General features: G+C 39.7%; 1 protein-coding gene across 5 annotated transcripts in view; it reads left to right on the forward strand.

Annotated features, from left to right (window-relative positions):
- The window catches only part of PCDH15 (protocadherin related 15), a 419,295-nt gene that overhangs the window by 322,556 nt on the left and 75,474 nt on the right, over positions 1 to 21,265 (forward strand). For all 5 annotated transcript variants that reach the window (XM_050898730.1, XM_050898731.1, XM_050898732.1 and 2 more), the window contains 4 exons: positions 729 to 869; positions 3,124 to 3,236; positions 17,074 to 17,183; positions 17,962 to 18,102. In XM_050898730.1, the coding sequence (XP_050754687.1) occupies positions 729 to 869; positions 3,124 to 3,236; positions 17,074 to 17,183; positions 17,962 to 18,102 (505 nt within the window). The remainder of the gene's footprint in view (positions 1 to 728; positions 870 to 3,123; positions 3,237 to 17,073; positions 17,184 to 17,961; positions 18,103 to 21,265) is intronic.

A 21,265-nucleotide genomic window follows, 5' to 3' on the forward strand; every position in this document is an offset into this window, starting at 1 on the left:
GTGTTTTACTTCTTAGAGATGAGGATTTTGAGATGTATTAGTCCTTCATCACTCGGCTTTGGTGAAAAGTAAAACCTTCAGATGCTACTGTTTGATTTGTATGTCAAACAGCCCGTTTAGGCTGCATGGTGGGTTTGCCCGGCAACCCAGTCCTGTTTTCATTTTGTTTCCTCTAAAAGAGAAGTGTGTGAATGTCACACAGGCTGAATTGTCCTGTATGCAGAACTATAGTCTGACTTTTCAGAAGATAATATAACACATCTTTCCATCTTCAGCAACAAGACACTGTAACTTTCAGGACAAGCTGAGTAAGTGTTGGAGTTTTTAGAGTATTTAGAAGTTTCTTGAACTTGAAAGGAGTTTTTATAGTATGTTAAAATATTTTTGAAAGGTATATTAACCAACCTTAAGCCATGCCCGTCTTCCATTATTTAAAAATTTAAGTAGTTACAAAACAGACCACTGCTTCTGTCTGTACTTAAGTAGGCAGGTTTTTCAGCTCTCTGCAAACCTCTGGTCGTTTTTCTTACTGGACCTCTCAGATGTCACTAAGGTATTTTGGGGGGAGGCAGGGGGATGCTCAGTAACAAACTCAGTTATGAGGAAGACAAACAGCAAGTTTTGTTTGTGACGGTCTGTTTGCCAACGTTGCGGTTTAATCCTTTACTAACTTCATGAGATGTGTAAAAATAAAAAAATATGCAAGTTGCTTTGGTTTTGCCTTACAGGGCACACCAGCAAGTCGAGTCCGATACAAAGTAGATGTTGCCCAGTTTCCTTACAGCGCCAGCATTTTTGATGTGGACGAAAACTCAGGACGTGTAGTAACCCGAGTAAACCTAAATGAAGAGCCAAGTACAGTGTTCAAGGTATGAACTCATATAGCTGTGTATTGTCAGTACGTGTCGCCTGCATTTGATGGAATTCCTTTTACCTTTGTGTTTCTCTGTGTTGCTTCTTTACTTCTTTTCTTCCTGGCACATGTTTCATGCCTTTTTGATTTCAGAAACGTCTTGAATGGATGTGATTGCTACTGTTAGGAGGGCAGAAGAAACAGGGAGGCAGCTGAAGGAAACCTCAGTTTTTTAAAGTTACCTTGCCGATCTCTTTGTTTTTAACAGGGCTGTCAGCGTAGCAGTTTTGTGAGAACTTTGTAAGAATGGTGAGATATCTTGTAAAGAAAGTTACTGCGTAGTTGGCTAGTTTGGGACTTCCTGTTCATGAGTGCTGTAATGTAAAAACATTGGCTTTAAGGAGACTTAAATTACTATTGTGTTGTTATTGTTCCTGAAGAGTCTTGAGTGTAATTAGTGTGGAGTAAGTTATGATTTTAATCAAAATCATTGGGACAGATCTCCCCTCTTAAATCCATGAGTGGAGGGGGTAGGTAAAAATGAAAATTAAAGTGTGTCAGTAAGCAAAAAAAATGTATCTGTAATATGTGGGGTTTTGTATGTAATTTCCCTACTTGGACACTGCCCACCTTTTGTATGGTCATTAAGGTGTGTTTTGTTTCTTCTTTCAGTTATTTATTTTTGAAATGAGGATTAAAGAGAGGTTTATTTGCATACTTTTCCATTATAGGGAATAAAGCTGTCCGCTGTTTTCCACTTCTGAGTGTCCTGTCAAGCGCTACTGTGAGCTTGAGTAGCGCTGAAATGCTGTCACTGCTTTAGGAACTTAGGACAGTGCTAATTTGAGTTCTTTTCAGTTTTCAACTAACGTAGTAAAACTCAAAGGGGAAGAGAATTATCTCTTGGTTAACATCACTGGAGTGTAGCTTTTCTGTTGTTGCACTTTTTATTTTTACTTCTCAGTAATTATTTTGTGTGGCTGTTTTCTGAAGTGGTGATACATAACACGCAGGTGATGTGCACATGGACATGGAGGTACATTTCTATTTGAAGGCTGCTCTATATGAGGGCAGACCAATGGTAAATTTAGCAGAGCATTACTTTTCAGAAAATATGGCTGCTTAGGGAAGAAGCACAGAAAAGACTCCAGGAATCAGTGATATGGAGACTTTGAGTTGGTATTTGTATCTAGACCATTGGGCTTGTATCTGCCACTGAATCTTCTGTGAATTTTTCCGGTCGATTTTTTACATAATCATACTTTCTGCAATTACAATGTCTTGCACTGGTGAGTTTCCTAATATATTGATTGAAAAAAATGCCTTCTTTTGTTTTAAGCTGTCTCTTCACCGACCTATTCTGAGAATAGCTTGGACTTGCAGAAATGAGTTGAAAACCCTTTGCTAGAATGAGGTGCTGACCTGCTCCATCTAGTGATCTCCTGAAAAAAGGACAAATTTAGAGAGAGAGGAAACTGGAAAACTGTCCATTACTCCATCTTCAGTGGGCGGGTCTCTCATCCTTTTGCTAGCAGATAGCTTACCTTCATACGAAAGCTGAAAACAGGTGAACATATTTGTCCCAGCAGACAAGCACAGATTAAATAAACAAATAGACATGAGTAAAGATCAGATAAGCAAAAGATTTATAATAGGCCACCTTTGGAGAAGGTCTTCTGGTCTTGTCCATGTTTTAGCATACCGAAGATCTCTTTTCTAAGAGGATTTTTTTGGAGGGGAGGTAATGTTAATTTTTTTGTTTGTTTTGATATCAGACCTCAGTTTTAAATATTAATGTCAGCAACACTAAATTCTTACCTAGTACTTTTTCTGTTTCATTGGGAGTTATAGGTCGTTTTTCAATAAAGATTATTGCACTGCATAAATGTAGAATTGAAGTATATACCATTAAAGAAGTTGAAATTGATTCTGGAATTCTGACTAAGGACAGTCTGTGATTAGATGTGAAGGAAATCCCCTGAAAAATGTACTTGAAGCTGGCAATGTGTTTTGGAGAGGTATTTGCAGAAGACTGTTGTATTTGAATTCCAGTTTACTGTGTTTCTGTAAATTTTCTAGCAGGTGGTTCAACTTGTGGATGGCTGTCACCTTTTTCCTCTATGTTTTGTTCTTATACAATGTATGATTTGCGGCGAAAGAAAATCTCATCCGACTTGTTAGACCCTGAAAATACAAGAAGTATTGTTGCAAGTCAACATAAAAACTGTTCTTGCCTATACTAAGAGAGTGATTTTCTGTATTGTTTATAGCTAGTGGTCATTGCGTATGATGATGGGGATCCTGTGAAGTTCAACACCACTACCGTAGAAATTGCTGTACTGCAGCCTTCAGTAATTCCACGGTTTACGCAGGATGAATACAGGTAAAGCATTTCTTCATTCACATTGCAACTGTTATTTTTTAAGTTGAAATAAGTTCCTGTTTGAGTGCTAGTCTGAGATATGTGGGCTATGAAAATACTCTGTTGTCAGTGTGGAAGTGCTTCCCCTGCATATACCTCAGCTTTTGTACCTTCTGCTGTTCACTTTGGCTCACGGAAAGAAATAAGACACAAAAATAAGGTTTGAACCAAAGCACCAAAAACCTTGTGTACTTAGAGCTGATAACATATTTACTGATGTTAACTCTTCTTTAGGAAATAAATTGGATGCTGCTCTGAGGAGAGAGCAGTCAGCGCTCAAGTCCACCAGAAGCACGACTGTGTGAAATTACATGCAGGACTTTTTTGCAGCACTCCTGTTTGACAAAGTGAGGGTGGCAAAATACTTTAGAGTTGCTTCTTTCTCGTAGCCACAAGTTATTTGGCAGCCAGCCATTCCCTAATCATATCAGATAGTGGTGCAATTTTACCTTCTTAACAGGTTGTCTCCAGCTGAAAAGATCTGGGCTGTAGGTGGCAATGACAGTGAGGAGATGTTTGTTTGAAATTATCCCCTCAGAAGCTGTTGAAAATGTCAGTCATGTGGATAGACAAAAAATTTTGTACCTTGAAATTGTAGCTGGGATCACCAGGGCTCTAGGTTAAGTTTCCTCCAGTCTATTTGAGTGTGTTTTGATCCTGTACACCATTCATGTGGGACACGAGAGAATTCAGACTTGACTTCTTTGACATTAGAAGTGCAGATGATAGTTGTTATTACTACAGAGTCATGATTTGGTAAAGTTTACCCTCTGACAATTTAATAAAATCAACCCCATTTTCTTAAAATTAAGTAAAAAAAAAAAATAGGTGATGCACAGACTGATTAGTTTGTTAAATTTTGTTACAGAGAATGTGTTCATAAACAGTTTGACATCAATACAATAACAGGAAGTGATAGGATCAATGCAACCAGCCTCCCGATATCAAGAAGCTACAGCCTTGCTGCAATATGTGCTCTTGATTCCAATGTAGCAACATAATCAGTATCAGAATATAATGGGTTTTGCACATATATTTTCAAAACAAAGTACTGCAGGAAATCAGAAAACAGAAATTGAATGTAATATTATTGGCTTCAGTAGACCCTAATGAGAGGACTTGCTCAGCTGTTTTAAGGAGTATAGACAAAAATTCATGATGTGCGTTCTATTTTTCCTCATGCTTAGAGTATTAGCATTTTGAAGCAATACCTTAAAGAAATGAAAAATAGCAAAATACTACCAGTCCTCTATTAATTTGATATTTAATCTTGAAACAAATATGAAATCTGAAGGAATAGTGCAAAATTATAAACTTTGCATTTAATGATAGTGCAAATGATAGTCCTTTGAAGGCTTTTTCTTGAGAGAGATTATTCCTGCTGCTCCCTATATTTTACTAGATATCTTCAATTGTACGAAGTGTAGTTTAGATAATGTAGCAAGAGGTAGTCCTTTAAATAAAAATGTTTCTATTTGTTACTGTAATTTCAGATATCATGTCAGTGCATGCAATTTCTGAATAATGTTTAAAGCCTTTCTGTAATAGACTTAACCTTCTGTGTTACTATTTTCAAGAAAAAAGTGAACAGGTCCTATATGCGTAGCTCTGAGGGGGGAAAAAAAAGTGTAGCTATGTTTTTTACCTAATTTACCTAGCCTCAGGAGCCAGCCAGGGGGCTGGAGCCACTAAAGAGACTCATCACTGCTAGGGGCATACTTAGTAATGCATTTTGTTTCCTTTTTCTTTTATAACTTTATTCCGAATGACCTTCACCTTTAAGGAGCTTGTCCTTGAATCTTGTCTGGTGACAAATGTGATCCCAAGCAGTGTGTTTTGGGAGAGGCTACAATGCAGCCACAGTGCTAGACCGCCCAGGCCAAATCCAGCACGAGTCCAGCCTCAGGAGTACTTGGAGCACGGTGTGGTCCACCTCTGCGATGTAGAAGAGGTATCTTGCAGTTCTCACGTCAACCAACACGGTGTCTTTGTTTGCAGGATCGCGAGAAGAGACTTTTAGGTTCAGGAGCACAGGCAGAGTTTGCATTGCCTTCTGAAAAACTGAGCTCACATTTCCTGAGGCCACCTTGAGCTCCAGTTTTATCCCAGGAGATGGGAATGTTATTTCACCACAGTGAAGAAAGCTTACAGTAAAAAGTGGCTCATATCGCCTAATACCCTTAGATGACAACTAAATAACCCATGTTATGTTCTCCTCCTTGCGAACTCATCAGGATTAGCTGAATAGCCTAGTTTCTCTTTCCAAAGGAAATTGCGTTACTCCATTCCTGGTAAATTCTTTGATGCACACTGTCATAAAAAAAACTCTTGTAATCTTTTGGGGGCAGCAAAGGCAGTTACTCATTTTCTTCAACGTCAGAAATTAAATTAAAACAACTCCATAGCTTCCTGATTCAGCTCTGAGACTCTCAAACATTTTGGAGCAGAACTATTTTGATTCCTAACATTTTCAGGGATTGTCACACTCTGCAAACTGCACTTCGTGTTTGGTTTCTTGACAGTGATGCAAGCTGAAACTGGCAGGTTTCATATAACCTTATTTTTCAGTTGACATAGTATATCTTTAGGGCAAATGTCAGCACAGAGTAATGGTGCTGCTTGCGAAATGATAAACTGTTGGATGTGGATACTAGAATTTCTGAAGGATTGAGAATTAGTGGCTTTAGGGTGGATTAGTATTGATCTTTGCTGGCATAATTATCATAATCTGGATGATTCCAGCATTGTTTTCTAGCTGTTTCACAAACATCATTTCTGTGTGTTTAGAAGAAGGTCACAGTTGAACAGTTTTACAGAATAAAGCTGCCTGCGCAGTTGCAGCATGTATTACAAATCAGAAATAAATACAAAAAACAGGAGATAGGGGACCAGATGGCATGATCAAAAAGGCATAGCTGCGTTAGGCAGACAGGGAGATAAAAGTACAACTCTGCCTTGAGCTGTTGGTCTGGCAGCTCTCTGCTCTGTCAGAAGTACACCAGCGCATTAGGGTCTCTGCTTGGAGTCCTGTTCATACTAAGGGAGGCTTTGATTGATTCTTATCCATGTCTTAAAGTGACTTCCACAGCGGGCAGCAGTCAAGTAGATGAGTCAGAGATTTGCATTTTATGCGCTGGCTCTCCCTCTGCATTGTTGCATCATTTGGGGCAAATTAATTAGTCTCTTTTTCCCCCTACCTTCTTTGTTTGGATTGTAAATTATACTGGAGACTTGTAAATGCTGCTGTGCTATACATTTAAAACAGCAAAGGGAACCTAAGAGCTCTGAGAACCATAAAATACAACACGGAGCAGTTGCTTTATGATAAGTGAGTGGTAAAATGTAGTTCCTTCCTAATGACTGAGATAGATGGCTGCTAAAGTACATCAGAAAGATATCTGCTGCAACCAGTCAACTCTTCTGGTGGGAACTAGCAAGTCAAGGCCAAGCATCCCAGCAGCCTGGGTGCAGCATGCTTTAGGACGTTCCTCCTTCACACACTCACACCCTGGTAGAAGCAGAGCAGCATCAGCCAGCAGGTCTGCATGATCTGGTCCAGCAGCTTGTGAAGATGCCACCCCAGGGGCTTGCAGGCCGTTAGCGTAGTTAATAAGGGCCAGATGATCCATGCCTAGAGCTCCTTGCATGTGACCATCTTCTGGGGATGCCAATACACTGCAACTCCCACAGATCTCACTCTAGTGCATCCTTAGATGTGAGCCTAACTGCCGTCACCACAGTCCAGCTGGTGTACTGCAGGCTATCCCAGTGCTCCTAGCCTGGATCTTCGTTCTGAAGCCGCAGAGTTTAACTGCATTAGCAATGTGGGTTCTTCTCTGCTTGGATCCTTGTCTGTCCTTGTCATGGATATTAAATATGACTTTGAGAGAGCTGACAGCAGCAATGCCTGCTAAATAAAGTGTTTTCCAAACCAAGCATTGTTTGCTTGTTCCATAAAAAGCAAAGTGTGAAGAGGCAAAAATCAAAAAGAATCAAAGGCTTATAACATGCAGACATTTAATTGTAGATGGCTAGTCCACCTCTGAGCCCACTTGACCTTTTGCTGCCAGGGAAGGACACCGCTGCTGATGCTCTTCTCGCTGCATCTCCCTGCGGGGTGGTTGGCAGTCGGATTTTGCTGGTTCTCCAAAGCACTGGCGGCAGAGGGAGGCACAAGCGCCGAGCCTGACACACGGAGCGGTTGTCAGCAGTGTACGGACAAGGCCTGAGCTGCCAGTTCCGCTGCCTCTCTCCAGCCGAAGTGACAGCCTGGAGAGCAAGGGCGGCCTGGGGGTGCTGGGCACAGCAAGGTGATGAAGAAAGGGGTGCCGGCACATGGCACGTGAGACTTTCTGTATCGCTGCCCAAAGCAGGCTGTGGCCGTTTGCACAGTTTATTAAGGTTTTTAATGCTGACTTTGATCTCATTCTGCTTAGTGCTGGCGAAACAGCCATGTCTCTGGCAATAAATCACTTGCTTGGGAAAATCAAATCAGCTGTTTTGAGTGCTCCTTTCCCAAGCTATTATTTCTCTTGTCCTGACGGCTCCACCCAGATCACCTCTTGATTGAACTCCAGAGCAAGTAATTGATCCAGAAGTTTCATTTCTTCCAAACAAGTAATGGCAGCACTTTCATTTCTTAATTAACAGATCATAATTAGTAGCGCTACGGAACAGTGAAGACCAGATGTGAAGTGAACCTCAGATGAATATAAAGAGATTTTTTTTTTAGCAAGCCTGTTCTCTTTATGAGTACATTCTCATTTTTAAAAAGTAAAAGTTCAAAGGGACTTGGGATCTTTTTCTTGTTTTGTTAATTAATAAATATCACATCCTCTGCAACTAGAAGGTCATGGCTAATTGCAACGTGCTGCTGTAGCAGGAAATGAAATGTTAACCAAAAGCAGCGTCATTGATTCCTAATTATTGCCTGTGGGCACATTAAACAGGTGTTCAGCCATTTCATAGCAGAAAAAGGAAAATACTGGAAACTTGTAGCTTCTGTTAGTATTGCATTATAGGTCCCCAACCTATTTGAAAAGATGTGTCCAGTTGTATGGTAATCTGAAGTTTGGTTCCAATTTATGAGGAAATATGTGAAGTTGCAAATTTGAGGCTATTACTGGATGTAAATGTAGTGTGGCATTTTATGTCTCTACTAGCAACAACACTCTACTGTGAAAATGTGTGCTGGTTAAAAAGTGAGATTTTTGTGACATATGGACCTCTTGCTCGCTCAGTAGAAGATACGATGTAATGTTTTCCACTTAATTAAATCCGTCAATACTGTAGGCAGATATCACCCAAGCAAATAGCTATGTATCGTAGGATTTCACAAAACAAAATTATAGATGCATATCAGGAGTCAATTGGAAGTGTTATTCCAAGAGGCTTTTCCCAGTTCTCTGGATTACTGCTGTTCAGTCAAACAGTTACTCTCATTGTGAAATAGGAAATGGGGAATCCTGCACAGCGGCATTGAGGGTATGGGTAGCATTTCATGTTTGAAATCTCTCTAATTCGGTGCCTCCTTCAAAAAGGTACTGTTTGGCACAGAACAGCATCCACAATGTTGTGAATGTCTGAGGCCTCGTAGAAGCAACTGTGCTTTTCTTATCATGAGTATCCTACTAAATCAGTCATCCTTCTTTACACTGCATGAGAGAAAAATACAAGTATTAAGAGAAATGAGTTATTACAGGGAGAGGAACAGATTAATCTATATATGGCTTAAAAAATCAGGAATGATAAGTTCTGTTCAGAAATGAGGAGAGCACCCGAGAATGTCCTTTGTTCAAACCAAGAGCGGAACAGGGGGAAAAACCCAAACCATATACACCAGGGATTTGGAGGAAAGGGAACGTTTTGGGGTTGCAGGCAACAGTGAGATTTCCAAAGCTATTTTCTTACTCATCTACTTATTTGTCTCTGATACGTTGCTTTGAGAAGTTATTTGAGAAGTCATAACTTGTTTTCCTATAAGTAAAATGGCATTATTCAGGGAATCAAGATGCTTCCTAAATGAAACCATGTGCCGAAGTGGCAGGATATAAACTTCTGCCTTAGATGCAGTTGGTTTTTCGTCAGGCTGCTCGTGAGCTGTATTTATTTAAGCCTCTGTTTACTTAAGTTTTCTTTTTTTTTCTTCCTATTAGAGCTCGCTGCCATTTTAAGTAGTGCTCAGTTAGGGGGTCATTTCCCCCTTCTTGTAACAGGAGTGCACCAGGTTTTAGTTTTGTCCCTCAGAAGTATTTTGTTTAATGATGGTAGATTTGGAGCATCCATTTGGGTAATCCTTTTCCCAGGATATCCAAGTCTTACCACTGCTTCTCCTGCCTTTCCCATAACAGAATTTACATTTACTTTTTATGAATGAAAGACATGAAAAAGAGTGAAATACCACTGGCAACATTTTTGATGCAGCATTTCTGAGGTGGGGGGAAAAAATAGCCAATGTTTTCCTCAAACTGAAGCTAGAGGAATGATGCATAGGTTCTAACATGCATTTTTAATTTGTCTCACATGTCAGTGGCAGCTTGGCTTCAGGAAGATGTGTGATTTTGCCTTTGGAATCAATGTTTTATGGTTGTGTTGTCCTGGTACTTGTTTGGTTAGTAATAAAAAAAAAGAAAGCACACTTTAGCCTGTGGTTATAAAAGTTAGGAAATTTCTACAGCAGATACTGAAGCATGGTTTGCCATTGAAAAACTAGTGAGCGAGTTAGCAGATGATTACAGTGTAGTAGAAGGATCACCCTTTTTTTCTGGTTTTCCTTGTTTTAGTAGTGCTACATTGCATTTTATTAAAATCATCTTCTTTTTACCAAATGAAAAGGAAACTAATTTTATGTTGGGTTGGTTTTTTTTCAATGAAATATTATGGTGAAATGAATCTAGCTGCATGTTACCTGGTTATACCACAAGAGGTCCGTGCAGGGAATCTGCCTTGGTGAGGATGACGGTCAGAGCTTTCAACACCATGTTGCAGTTTAATGAAATGTAGAACTAAGTCACTCTGGGAATGTGAATATGGAATAGAAATAATATACAACTGTAGTATTAAACCCTATTGGCTTTCGGCAGTGTATTATGAGAGCGCAAAGCCACGGCGTTATCCTTGGTCTTAGAATTGATCCTGTCTGTCTGACCAGTTCAAGTATGTGAGTGTGTCCTCCATTGTGCTTGATGGGATTTTTTTTTTTTTTTCCTTTTTTGCTTCAGTAATCCTGACAGAAATTTTCATGTCTTCATGTTCTTAGCTTTAATTTAGGAAGATTGGTGGGGTAACACAAACGCATTATGCCTGTTGACGGAGAGTTCACAGGAACAAAATTTGACGTTTGGTTTAAAAAATAATAGGTTATGACAGGGGTTCACTGTAACAATGTCCAGGCTCCCTTGTCATCTGTTTTAGAGATAAATACCATGAAAAGGTCAGAATGTCTTGAACCAATTTGAGAATGGAGACAGAAAGTGAGGATAGTAAGTACAGTAAGGAATACATGATCCTTGTCAGCACACTTTTAAAATAAACTGCTTGAAGAATACATCTAATAAAGAAGAAAATATTCTTTTCCATAAAAAAAGAATCACTGTCTCTAACAAACTGTTCAGATTGTTATAGTTGCACTTACTGGAAACTGAAAATTTGAGAAATTGATCAATTATTGCTCTAAAATGTGGCTAGGTCCTTCTTTTTTTGAGCAAGGACAAGAAGCCAAGATAGTCTCAATGTGTTGGTGAAAGGATTAAAACAGCTGCCATCACAATGTTTACTTCTTGCTTACTTGTTTCTTTACTTTTTGTTTTGCTGCACCAGTTAGAAACTTGTACATTTTTTTCACAATTTTAAAAACTCAGCTGCATAGCCAGACCAATTTAAGTGTTTCTGTTTGTAGAGCTTTTATTAGCTATTTTAGTTTCCATATAACTTCACTGTTAGCTTGCCTCATTTTAGACACTCTAGTGCTCTGTCTACACTTGACTTTTTTCCAGAAAAATACATAAATTCAGTTGTTTTTAATGGCTTACATAGCTTCTCTTTAATGCAAAGCATCAGACAGACAAAAAGTCAAATGAAATCACTTCCCATGAGGAGCTGGATGAAAAGAGTCTGTGCAGCACTGGCAGTCGGGGGTGCTAATAGGAGCTGGGTTGGATGTTCAAAGGGAAGGTCCCTTCTACCCATCATGCAACTGATGCTACATGGAGTAAGTGGGTTGAGATAAGAACAGTTTAAAGTAAAATATAATACTAACAATGGTAATAATGAAATATAATAATAATAGTAATGAAAAGGAATATAACAAAAAAGGGGGGGGGGGGGGGGAGAGAAAAAAACCGGTGATGCACAATGCAATTGCTCACCACCCGCTGACCAATGCCGAGTTAGTTCCTGAGCCGCGATCTGTGCCTCCCGGCCAACTCCCCCCAGTTTATATACTGGGCATGACGTTCCATGGTATGGAATACCCCTTTGGCTAGTTCGGGTCAGCTGTCCCGGCTGTGCTCCCTCCCAGCTTCTTGCACACCTCCTCGCTGGCAGAGCATGGGAAACTGAAAAGTCCTTGGCTTAAGATAAGCGCTACTTAGCAACAACTAAAACATCAGAGTGCTATCAACATCATTCTCACACTAAATCCAAAACACAGCACTGTACCAGCTACTAAGAATAGAGTTAACTCTGTCCCAGCCGAAACCAGGACAAATGGGTACGCTGCTCAGAAGCATGTTTCGGATAGAAGAGGGTAGAGTAGCTTCAGGTAAAATGCCCTTGAGGGTTAAAAGTAGCTGAGGCCAAAACACTTTAAGAAGCTGTAATGTGAGAGAAGGTAGGGAGACGATTTTACCAGGAGAGGTCCAAATGACATTTTAATCAAGTTGAGCTAAGAATCTTAGCAATGTAATTAAATAACAAAAAAAAATATATATATATATTTTAAGTTCTGAGGTATGCTTGTGGACCTCCATGAACTAAAATATAATCCACAAAATAGAGTTGACTGAAGTGTCTAATACAGAGTACATACACATCACACTATTAAACTTCAGTACTAAACCAATTTTCCAATTTATTATTGGGTTTGCTGGTTTTAAATTTAATTTTTGATTAAATCTCATGTTCATGCTTTTGGAGATAGAAAAGTTTCATGGTGAATTTAAAGCATATTGGATATCAGGCAAATTGAAAAACGGATGAGAGTCTGACATGTTTAGCAAAGGGAAAAAAGAAGCAGAAAAGAAGAGAGGAAAAGTTAAAATTTCATTTTGGACATTAAAAATAGTTATGCCCTGCAATGTATTTGATACGTGTTTAGTCTCCTTTCCCTCTCTGATCAAGATACGGATAATTGAGATACAGCAAATTAAAAGATATTATTCTTTTACAGTTTGTATCCTTTTTCAGGGTTTTTGTGTATAAATAATGACTTTAGTTTAATCCTGTTATTCTTCTAGTTTGGGGTTGCTTTTTTTTTTTCCGAGGGGCAAACACATTTTATTGGCACAGTTTCATACTAAAGCAGTAAGCAATGCAATAGAGGCCTCAAAGAAATACAGGCAAATCTTAAACTTGTTCAGGGGTAGCTGAATCAGAAGAGTGGGATGGAAGACTTATTATTGAACATCTATTTTGTCAATCTTAAATTACTTTGTTCTTCCCAAATCTGAGGCCATTGGATACCAATCTGATCTCAGCATGGCACAAAGCGATTGAGGCTGCTCCTTTTTTACACTGTGCTGCCTTCATGCCCTCTTTTCCTACCACAGCTTGTCAGGAAGGGTTTTGGCAGCTTGGGTGGCTTCACACCGAGTCTGGGGATCCGACAGGGTTTTCGTTGCACCGCAGCGCTGGGGGCCCCTCCTGGTATCCATCCCATCCTGGATGCCGACAAGATATCATTTTACTATTTCTGTGGAAACGTTAAAGTGAAGATCGATCAACATAAATTGCACATTGCTGTGACTGTTACGGAAAAATACTATGTGAATGAATGAAACATTGGTATAGAATTATATTTATTTTGTCGTGGTCAAAAGATGGTTGTGGAAAAGAAAGTGTTCAGGAGGAAAGATTAAGACTATGGGTAGACTGGGTTGCATCTGAGGTGGCTAAAGTGTGTATTAATCGCTGTTTATCCCATTTCACCCTAAGATTTATGGGGTGCAAGTGGATTATCATGTTAATGCACGGGGCCTTCTTACATTCAGTGACTATGTATGTGGATACCTATGCATGTAAGTGCTGGAGTGGAATATTAGAAATTACATATTTGAGAAGGTGTTTTGTTCAGGAGCTCAGAAAGCAACCGTTTCATTTAAAATACTTCAAATAAGTCAGCACTGGACTGTAAGGCAATGGCGTGCCAGTCCCACGCAGGTGACAGTGACAGAAATGTACTGTCAGGTACAGTCAGAGCCTGTGGCTGACAGGGTAATGACTATATTGGCAGTTGCACTCAGAGCTCAATAAGGTGTTGCAAACATTGTCAGACCAAAATACCTTCAGATGCTCTGAATCCTAATCATGTGTTGAAGTCACAGCAGTACCCTTCCCTTTCACTACGCTGTCGGTTTTCTAAGCCTTCTCTGGGTGGCTTGGACTGGATTGCACTGCTTTTCTAGCGTCACTTCTTCTCACAAAAATAACCAGCCTTTATCATCCAGTAATGCAAAATTATTGCATAAAAATGCCCTTGCCTGTCCCGTAAAACGGCTTCAAATAGTGTGTCTACCACTTACAAAAAAAAAAAAAAAGCACTGTTGTACATCTTAGTCATTCAAAAATTGGCAAATAATGAACTTATCCCCAAAGAAGGCTTATTAGAGCTTGTAGTACAGGATAAAGAACAGTATATTGTCAGCTGAATACCATTGTCTTTTGCCAGCTCACTTCTCTACAATTCAGCAAAATGTTCTTAAGAGACCAGCTGTATGTTTTAATTCAGCTGATGCATTGCTCCCGTTGAACCTGATCACCTTAGTTAAATCAGGGAAATGAAATCAATACCATTACTGTGGCGGTTTTCTGTCCACTCCCTCTATAGCCTCTCATAGCAACACAAAAGCCGCTTGCTAATTGGTATTGATTTGTCAATTCATTGAATTCAGCTGTGTCAGAGGAGAAGTTACAAGGCCATTTCCATTAAAAGAATATACTGAAAGTGTGCTTCAGATGAAATGTGGGGTTTGTGTATACACAGTCATGAGGTTTTTTGTTCAAATTATATGCCTTCAGAAGAAAAAGAAAACAACATGATACATAATGCAACATAAAAAGGATCTTTATTTTCCTCGCTGGCCTGCATCTCTGACCTCATCAAAAGAGCTACAGCTTTAAATGCTTTCAGATTTGACAGCCTTTTTTTCCTGTCCCTAAGATGAACCTTTGCGTTTGTAAAATGCACATTAATAAGCATTTTATAGCACTAATTTTGCAGCTTAATAAATTAGGTAGCAATAATGGATTTTATTTCTACTGCTGATAGCACACTTGAGGCAGAAGGGTGGGAGCCAGTGATCTGCTCTGTGCATGTGTGTTTGAGTAAAAGTGAACTTACCATCATCATCATCTGCGAAAAAATTGGGAGGTCAGCGTTTCAGTACAGGCGCTATTACGTGATCCAGTGTGGCTCAGCCTAGAACAGTATTTTCTCCCCATTATTTGTACAGTGGAAGGCCTAGGGATGCTCAGAAAAATTGATACCTCACCATGCTAAGTGAAATACAGTGGTTTTAAGACAGACTGGGCCCTCCACAGGAAGCAAAACAAGTAAATAAAGCAATGGAAGATGTTACAAGAAGGGAAGGAAGAGTGCATCTTAGCCCTATGGGCCATGGATATGGTTTGCCTTTGGCATCTTTTTTACAGGTGGTGTAATCTGGAGCATGAGCGGTCAAGCCAGCAATACGGTGCCATAATTGGATTAAGCTGAGAGCAAGAACTCGGGAAAAGCAAGAGAAGTGTAACCCTTAGGGCAAAGTAAGGGAGTAGTCAGAGAATCTAGGGTCAGGGTGAAGGCAGTCTGAATAGCAACTCGAGGGAAGAGGCAGAAGTATAGGTAAACTTCTGACCAGCATTCATGTAGGCAGAAGGCAGTTGCTGCAGAAAGCCGCAAAGCGTGAAGGCAAGTACATCATCTCCACGGCAAGAGGTTGTGTAACAGGCATTGTCACCCAAACTACCCAGGTCTCTTTTTTCTTTCTTTTTTTTTTTTTTTTTTAAACAATAATGAATAACTTACCCGCTGAAATTTTTTAACTTAATTCCGTATATTGTGTCATTATCTAGAACTTTTTCTAGGATGTTCGAACCAATATTCATCCCAAAGAAAATGTTTGTAAGACAGAGATGAAGGGCAGATTGTCGGTCTCTTGGCGTGTGATGGCAAAGGTTTGGGTTCCATAGTTAGGACTGCAACCTGGGGTTCCAGCTTTCTGCCCTTAGAATGGGAAAATGTGGTATGGGGTGGAGTATTTGAAAAATACTTGAAGGATGAAAGAGGAAAGTCATAAAATATTCTCTGAAACAAAAGCAGATGTAGATTCTGTCCAGAATTTTGAAGATCAGTGCACAACAGAAATACTCCATAAAGTCTACTCCTATTTAGGAGCCTATCTCAACATATCCTCATCTGTCTTTTATTTTGTTATATACCAAATGAGTGTAATTTTTTTAAATGGAAAATACCTGGATAATGCTAGTTTTAATAAAGATGCATCTGCATTTATGAATGAGTGCAGAAATTTCCTTTCAAATTTATTTGTTCACTAGCATGAATAGTTTTAAGCATTAATTCAGCCTTTACTTGCTGTGATGAAAATCTGAAAATTTGATTGGAGATTAGCTCAGAGTCTCACTTCTCCTTGTTGAAATTGTTTAGGTTGCTGGTTTAAATACATTAGCACAGACTCTTTGTTCAGTCTGAAGTAGTTACAGGTTCCTTGAGGAAACAGCATCTCAAAATGTTACTGATCACATTTTCTGAGGAGATAGCATTTGAACAAAGAGGAGAAAGAGTGAAGTCTTTGCTGCATTTCAGGAGGAAACTCATTATTTACACATGATGAAACTACGCTGAATATGAGAGACTCAGTTTTCAGTGTTTGTAGGGTACAAAGAACATGAGATACTGATGTGTTAGTAGTGTAATCTTTTTTCTTTTTCTTTCTTTACACGAATCAGTGCCTGGTGAATCAGAAACAATTTACTGAATGCTTAAAAGATGTGTATGTATACTTGGGTTGCAGTTGATTTCCTGAAAAGCATCTTGGCTTTCAGTACCGAAATGGGTTGGCAGGAAAATTTTTGGATCTTTCTGAAGAGTAGAAATTCCTGTGGAGGTGGCTTTGAAGTGCTCACTGTTTAAATGATAGAGGTGTACCCATGAATGAATTTTCCTGCATGCATTTTTGATAGATTACTGAGTTTTCTTAGTAGAGGTGAGTGTTACAAAAGAGCTATTACGTTCTAAATTTTACTTGCAGTTTATCAGTCTGTGGTGGTTCTTGTGTTTCTGTTATTTTCTACTCATTATTCCCTGCTTTTCCATTTCTCATATCAAAGGACCATTATATCTTTGTGTTGTCACTTCTTGTCAGTTAGACTTCTTACTGTTTTTTACATTTGCAGAGGCAAAGGTTACACCTTTGCCTTTTTAATATGTCTTTCTGTAATAACAGATCCTCTCGCTTTGGCAGCCTGATAGATGGATAAAACTGCTAACCTGAGGAATAAGTTTCAGTAATCTGCTGTTCAGGCAACTGGAAGATAACACAAATACTTTTGTTCAATTCTGCAGACCCCCGCCAGTGAGTGAAAGTGCACCGAAAGGAACTGTGGTCACAGTTGTTACAGCGGCCGCCTTGAACCAGACAATTGTATATTCAATTGTGTCAGGAAATGAAGAGGGTAAGTATGAATATTTCGGTCTTAGTGGTTATGCTGAGCCTAGTGTGTACATCAGAAGTCTTCAAGAAATAGCGATTTGAAATAAAGCTGCTGAGGTGAAATCCCACCTCATCGGTACAAGCAGGAGGGACTGCCATTATCAAGCCTTTAGAGATCAGCTAAAGATCAGATTAGTTAGCAGAATTACAATAAAAATTAAAATACAGTGAAATTCTCACTGATGTGAAGGTTCACATCGGTGCCACATGGTGTGAATCCATGGCATACTGAAATAAGAATATAGATAGCTTTGATGGAGTTGTACTTCTTGCTTAGAAATCTGTTTTAAGGCATTATAGACTTTGCCATGCTGTAGCCACAAGTGTTAGATTAGAGCTTGATGTTTAAACAAAACATCATTCCTGCGTTTGCATCCTTCTCGTGATGTACTCTCTGTGATCCACCTTGAAATCTCTAAGCGAAATTACACTAAATTATGTGGAAGAATTCCCCGTCCCATCCTCCTTTTTGTGAGAGTGGGCTGTTTGTCTTGTCTGCTCTTGCCAGCGTGTCCTCAAGTTGGTTATTCCAGTACCAGGTCAGATTCAGCTGCTGAGCTCCTTTGAAGACAGCTTCAAAGAGGAGTTATATGGGCTTTGAAAGGCCTGAGGGAGGAATGGGAATGACTTTCTGAAGACAGTGTCAGAGAATAGTGTCATCACCAAAATAGAAGCACTTAGGCATTAAAAAAAGTGTTTATGCATCTTAGAAAGTTACTTCTGTTTTTGCTGGATTTCAGATGTGTTTGCTATTAATAACAGAACAGGCGTGATCTCAGTTAAAAAGTCTCTGGATTATGAAAGTGTGGAAAGTTATGAGCTTCGAGTTCAAGCAGACTCCTTACAAGTGGTACGATCCAATCTGCGTGTCCCTTCCAAAAGTAAGTTTAAAAATCCTTGTTTTAAAATCTCTTTTTAATATACATATGTATTGTTATTTTTTGAGGATATCGATAACTGCACTCTAGCTAGTGACCTTGTTTTGTTATCAGAAATACAACAGTGATGATGGTATGTGAGCAGCAGAGAATGCATTTGTGGATCTCTGTGCTTGCCTTCCATACACGGAGATGATCAGTCTTGAGCTAAATCCTCACAAATCATGTCCATGTTACACAGTTGTAGGTCTCACTGATACAGACAAAAGTCATATTTATGTATAAACAGAGAGTTGATGGCACAAACTGAACGTTTTCAGTGTAATTAGGGCTTTTTGTGATGGAACGTCACAGTTACTTTTTCGTAAACACATTATACAGCCCAAATACAGACTTCCTCCCTGCTGGGCTGCTAACGTGGCAGCAAATGTTGGGACACTACTGAGAGGAATGGGGAACAGATACACAGCAAGGGTGACAGGAAGGAAAAGACTCCTTCAGCACACCTGAGGGTCTGCGTGGAGTTTATTGCAGCCCTGACAGAGAGCAAACTGGAGGCAAGGACCTGCTGTGACAAAGACAAGAAGGTTCTTTGCAGCATCTCTAGGCAGGAAGGAGTTTATTTACGAACTGCTTTGCTTTGGCTTTGTCTCATGGTGAGGGTTTTCTTTTTCCCTTTAATGTTTTTCTTTTCCTAATAAAAATAATTTGAAAGGTCTTTTGATGATTTTTATCATCCTCCCTGTAAGGAAAAGATCTGGGAAGTCTGGCTTTCAAACATCTGCCTCACGTAACGTCCCATCCCATCCTATACAACTTCCTATTTAAGCCACAGTTGGGCCCTAGTTAAAAAAAACAAACCTTGTACCAAAAAGTATTTTGGTACACGTTTTTACACAGACTGTGTTTGTTGTCTCAATATTTTTTTCTATATTTTTGGTCCCTATGAGTCTCAGTTTTTCCCTGCTCTAGCTAAGGAGCATCATGGATGCAATGAAAATAAGCCCAGGGCGGTGGACTGTTGCACTTGAGAAAAGGGCAGCGAGGAATTGAACATTTGTTTAAAGGCTATACAAATATTACCTCCTTTCATTTCAAATTGAATGTAAGTTTATTTCAAGTTATCGTTCTGCAGTCACAGTTATTCCAGTATGAGCTGTGGGGCAGATCTGTCGCAGGTGGCTGGAGCTTTTTTCTCCTCTGCACTTTCACCAGCGTTAATCATAGAGCAAATCTTTAGCACTGGAAAAAAGCAGACTCATCCTGACCAAAACCACCCCCATGAACTAATAGGTTGAGGGGAAAACTTCAGCCTCTTTCATTTATAAATGTCAGTCCAAGAGGTGCTGCTGTACCATCTCATTGCGTTCGCCCTTGTGTGAGCTGAGGAATCCCCAGGAGGCCAGGCTTTGGGTACCTGCTGTTAATTGATGTGTGTGTATAATTCATTCAAAAAAGGACATCACATTGGTATTTTGAAACCATGAAATACAAATGGAGTTCAAATTTACTTCAGACTTCAGTTTTATGCAGATAACCAATATTTAGTTACTTGTCAATCCGGGGAGACGGGCGGGGGGAGATACCATAAACAAAATGCCAGTACCAGACTGTTCCTAAACATCAGTGAGGTTTGGGCACTTACATAATAAAACCTTCTTACAATTTTTGGAAGCCCCCAGTAATATAATGAGCAATTTTAGTTCAACTGCATCTTTTAAAGCATTACTGGCAGTATGATGCTGTAGGGATTGTGCTGCCATGGACTTTGTTTTGATCTCTGTTCCCAAGGAGGTCTGCATGGCAAGCCAGGGGCAAAAAAATTTCCATCAGTCTTTCATCTGTCACTAATGTTAGACTGTCACCTTTCCACCTGCCCTGAGTAAGAGACAATTCATTGTGCCTGTGTCCAGGCACAGAGAGTGCTGGGCAAATTAGGACTCAGAGCACAGTGTGATCCCTTTTTCTCCTTTGCTGCAGGGAGAAGTGAGCTGTGTCAGCTTTTTTGCTTTTGCTACTCACTCTGGGCTCTCTGGCTGGCATATCGGCAGACAGAGAGCCAAAGTGCCACCCCGTTATTGTCAAAGGTGACAAAGTTGTTCCATGACAGACAGAGTCTTTAACGCACTGCAGGTTGTGATCCACAGAGTTAACAGTCTGAGAGTTACAAAGGAAGGGCCACCCTTAACTAACTGGGCTGATTCTGCTGTCCTTTTTCTATAATTAGTCTTCTGATTATTATTCTGATGGATACAATAGCCATGAATATTAGGAAATCCATCTCTAGTTTATTTCAGTGCCAGTTTGGTGCATACGCTTAAGAGTATTGTGTATAGATTAGAGATCAAAATTCAGATTTTTCGGGGTAGTAATTTAAACAGGGTGCAAGTCTGTTTCTTCTGTATAAAGATTCTACCGTAGAACCTGCTTGCGATACTGAGATTGGTACTTCATGAAAATTTGCTTACAGATTTTTAAAGTTCTTAAAGTTATTAGACTTAATGGGCTATTTGGGAACATGCCATAAAACTGGGTGATAGACTATAGCCTGAGACATTGTACAGAGGGCGGCAATTAAAATACATTCATCAGGCTTTCCAATACTACCCACGTAACCAGCAGAAGGTTTTTGGAAATTGAGCATGTATTATCATGGATATTTCTTCTTCCTTAAGAAAGAATTGAGCGTGTGTGTGGTGTAACACGTAGGGATTATTCAGTGGTCAGAAGTTTAATTGTATTACCAGCAATGTAAGATTCTGTGTGCTGTTGTGGCCACCATCGATGATGTATCTGGAGAGGGAGAGAAAGAGAGAGCTAGTGCCAGTTGACTGCATTTCTTTGTGTCTGGGAGAGGTCCAGTTAAGGTTATAGTCTGTGAAATGCAGCCAGGCCATACGCAGTGAGGAGATAATGCTTCCGTGCGGCGTACAGCTTTTTTCAAATCTTTCTCTGACATGGATGAACAGACAAGGGAGTCAGCAGGCTCCAGCAGAGGTCTTTGGGCAGACCTCTCCGGTCAGGGAAGCAGTGGCCTCTGTATCCCTCTTCCAGCTCATAGTCTGCGCTAGAGCAGTTCTCCCAACTGGGCAGCAGTTTTAAAAAGGTAGTGGCTGAATTACTTTATTCAGGGATACTTCATAATGACTGGAGTTTGAATTGGGCC

This window comes from Gymnogyps californianus, chromosome 6 (genome assembly GCF_018139145.2).
Source record: "Gymnogyps californianus isolate 813 chromosome 6, ASM1813914v2, whole genome shotgun sequence".
NCBI lineage: Eukaryota > Metazoa > Chordata > Aves > Accipitriformes > Cathartidae > Gymnogyps > Gymnogyps californianus.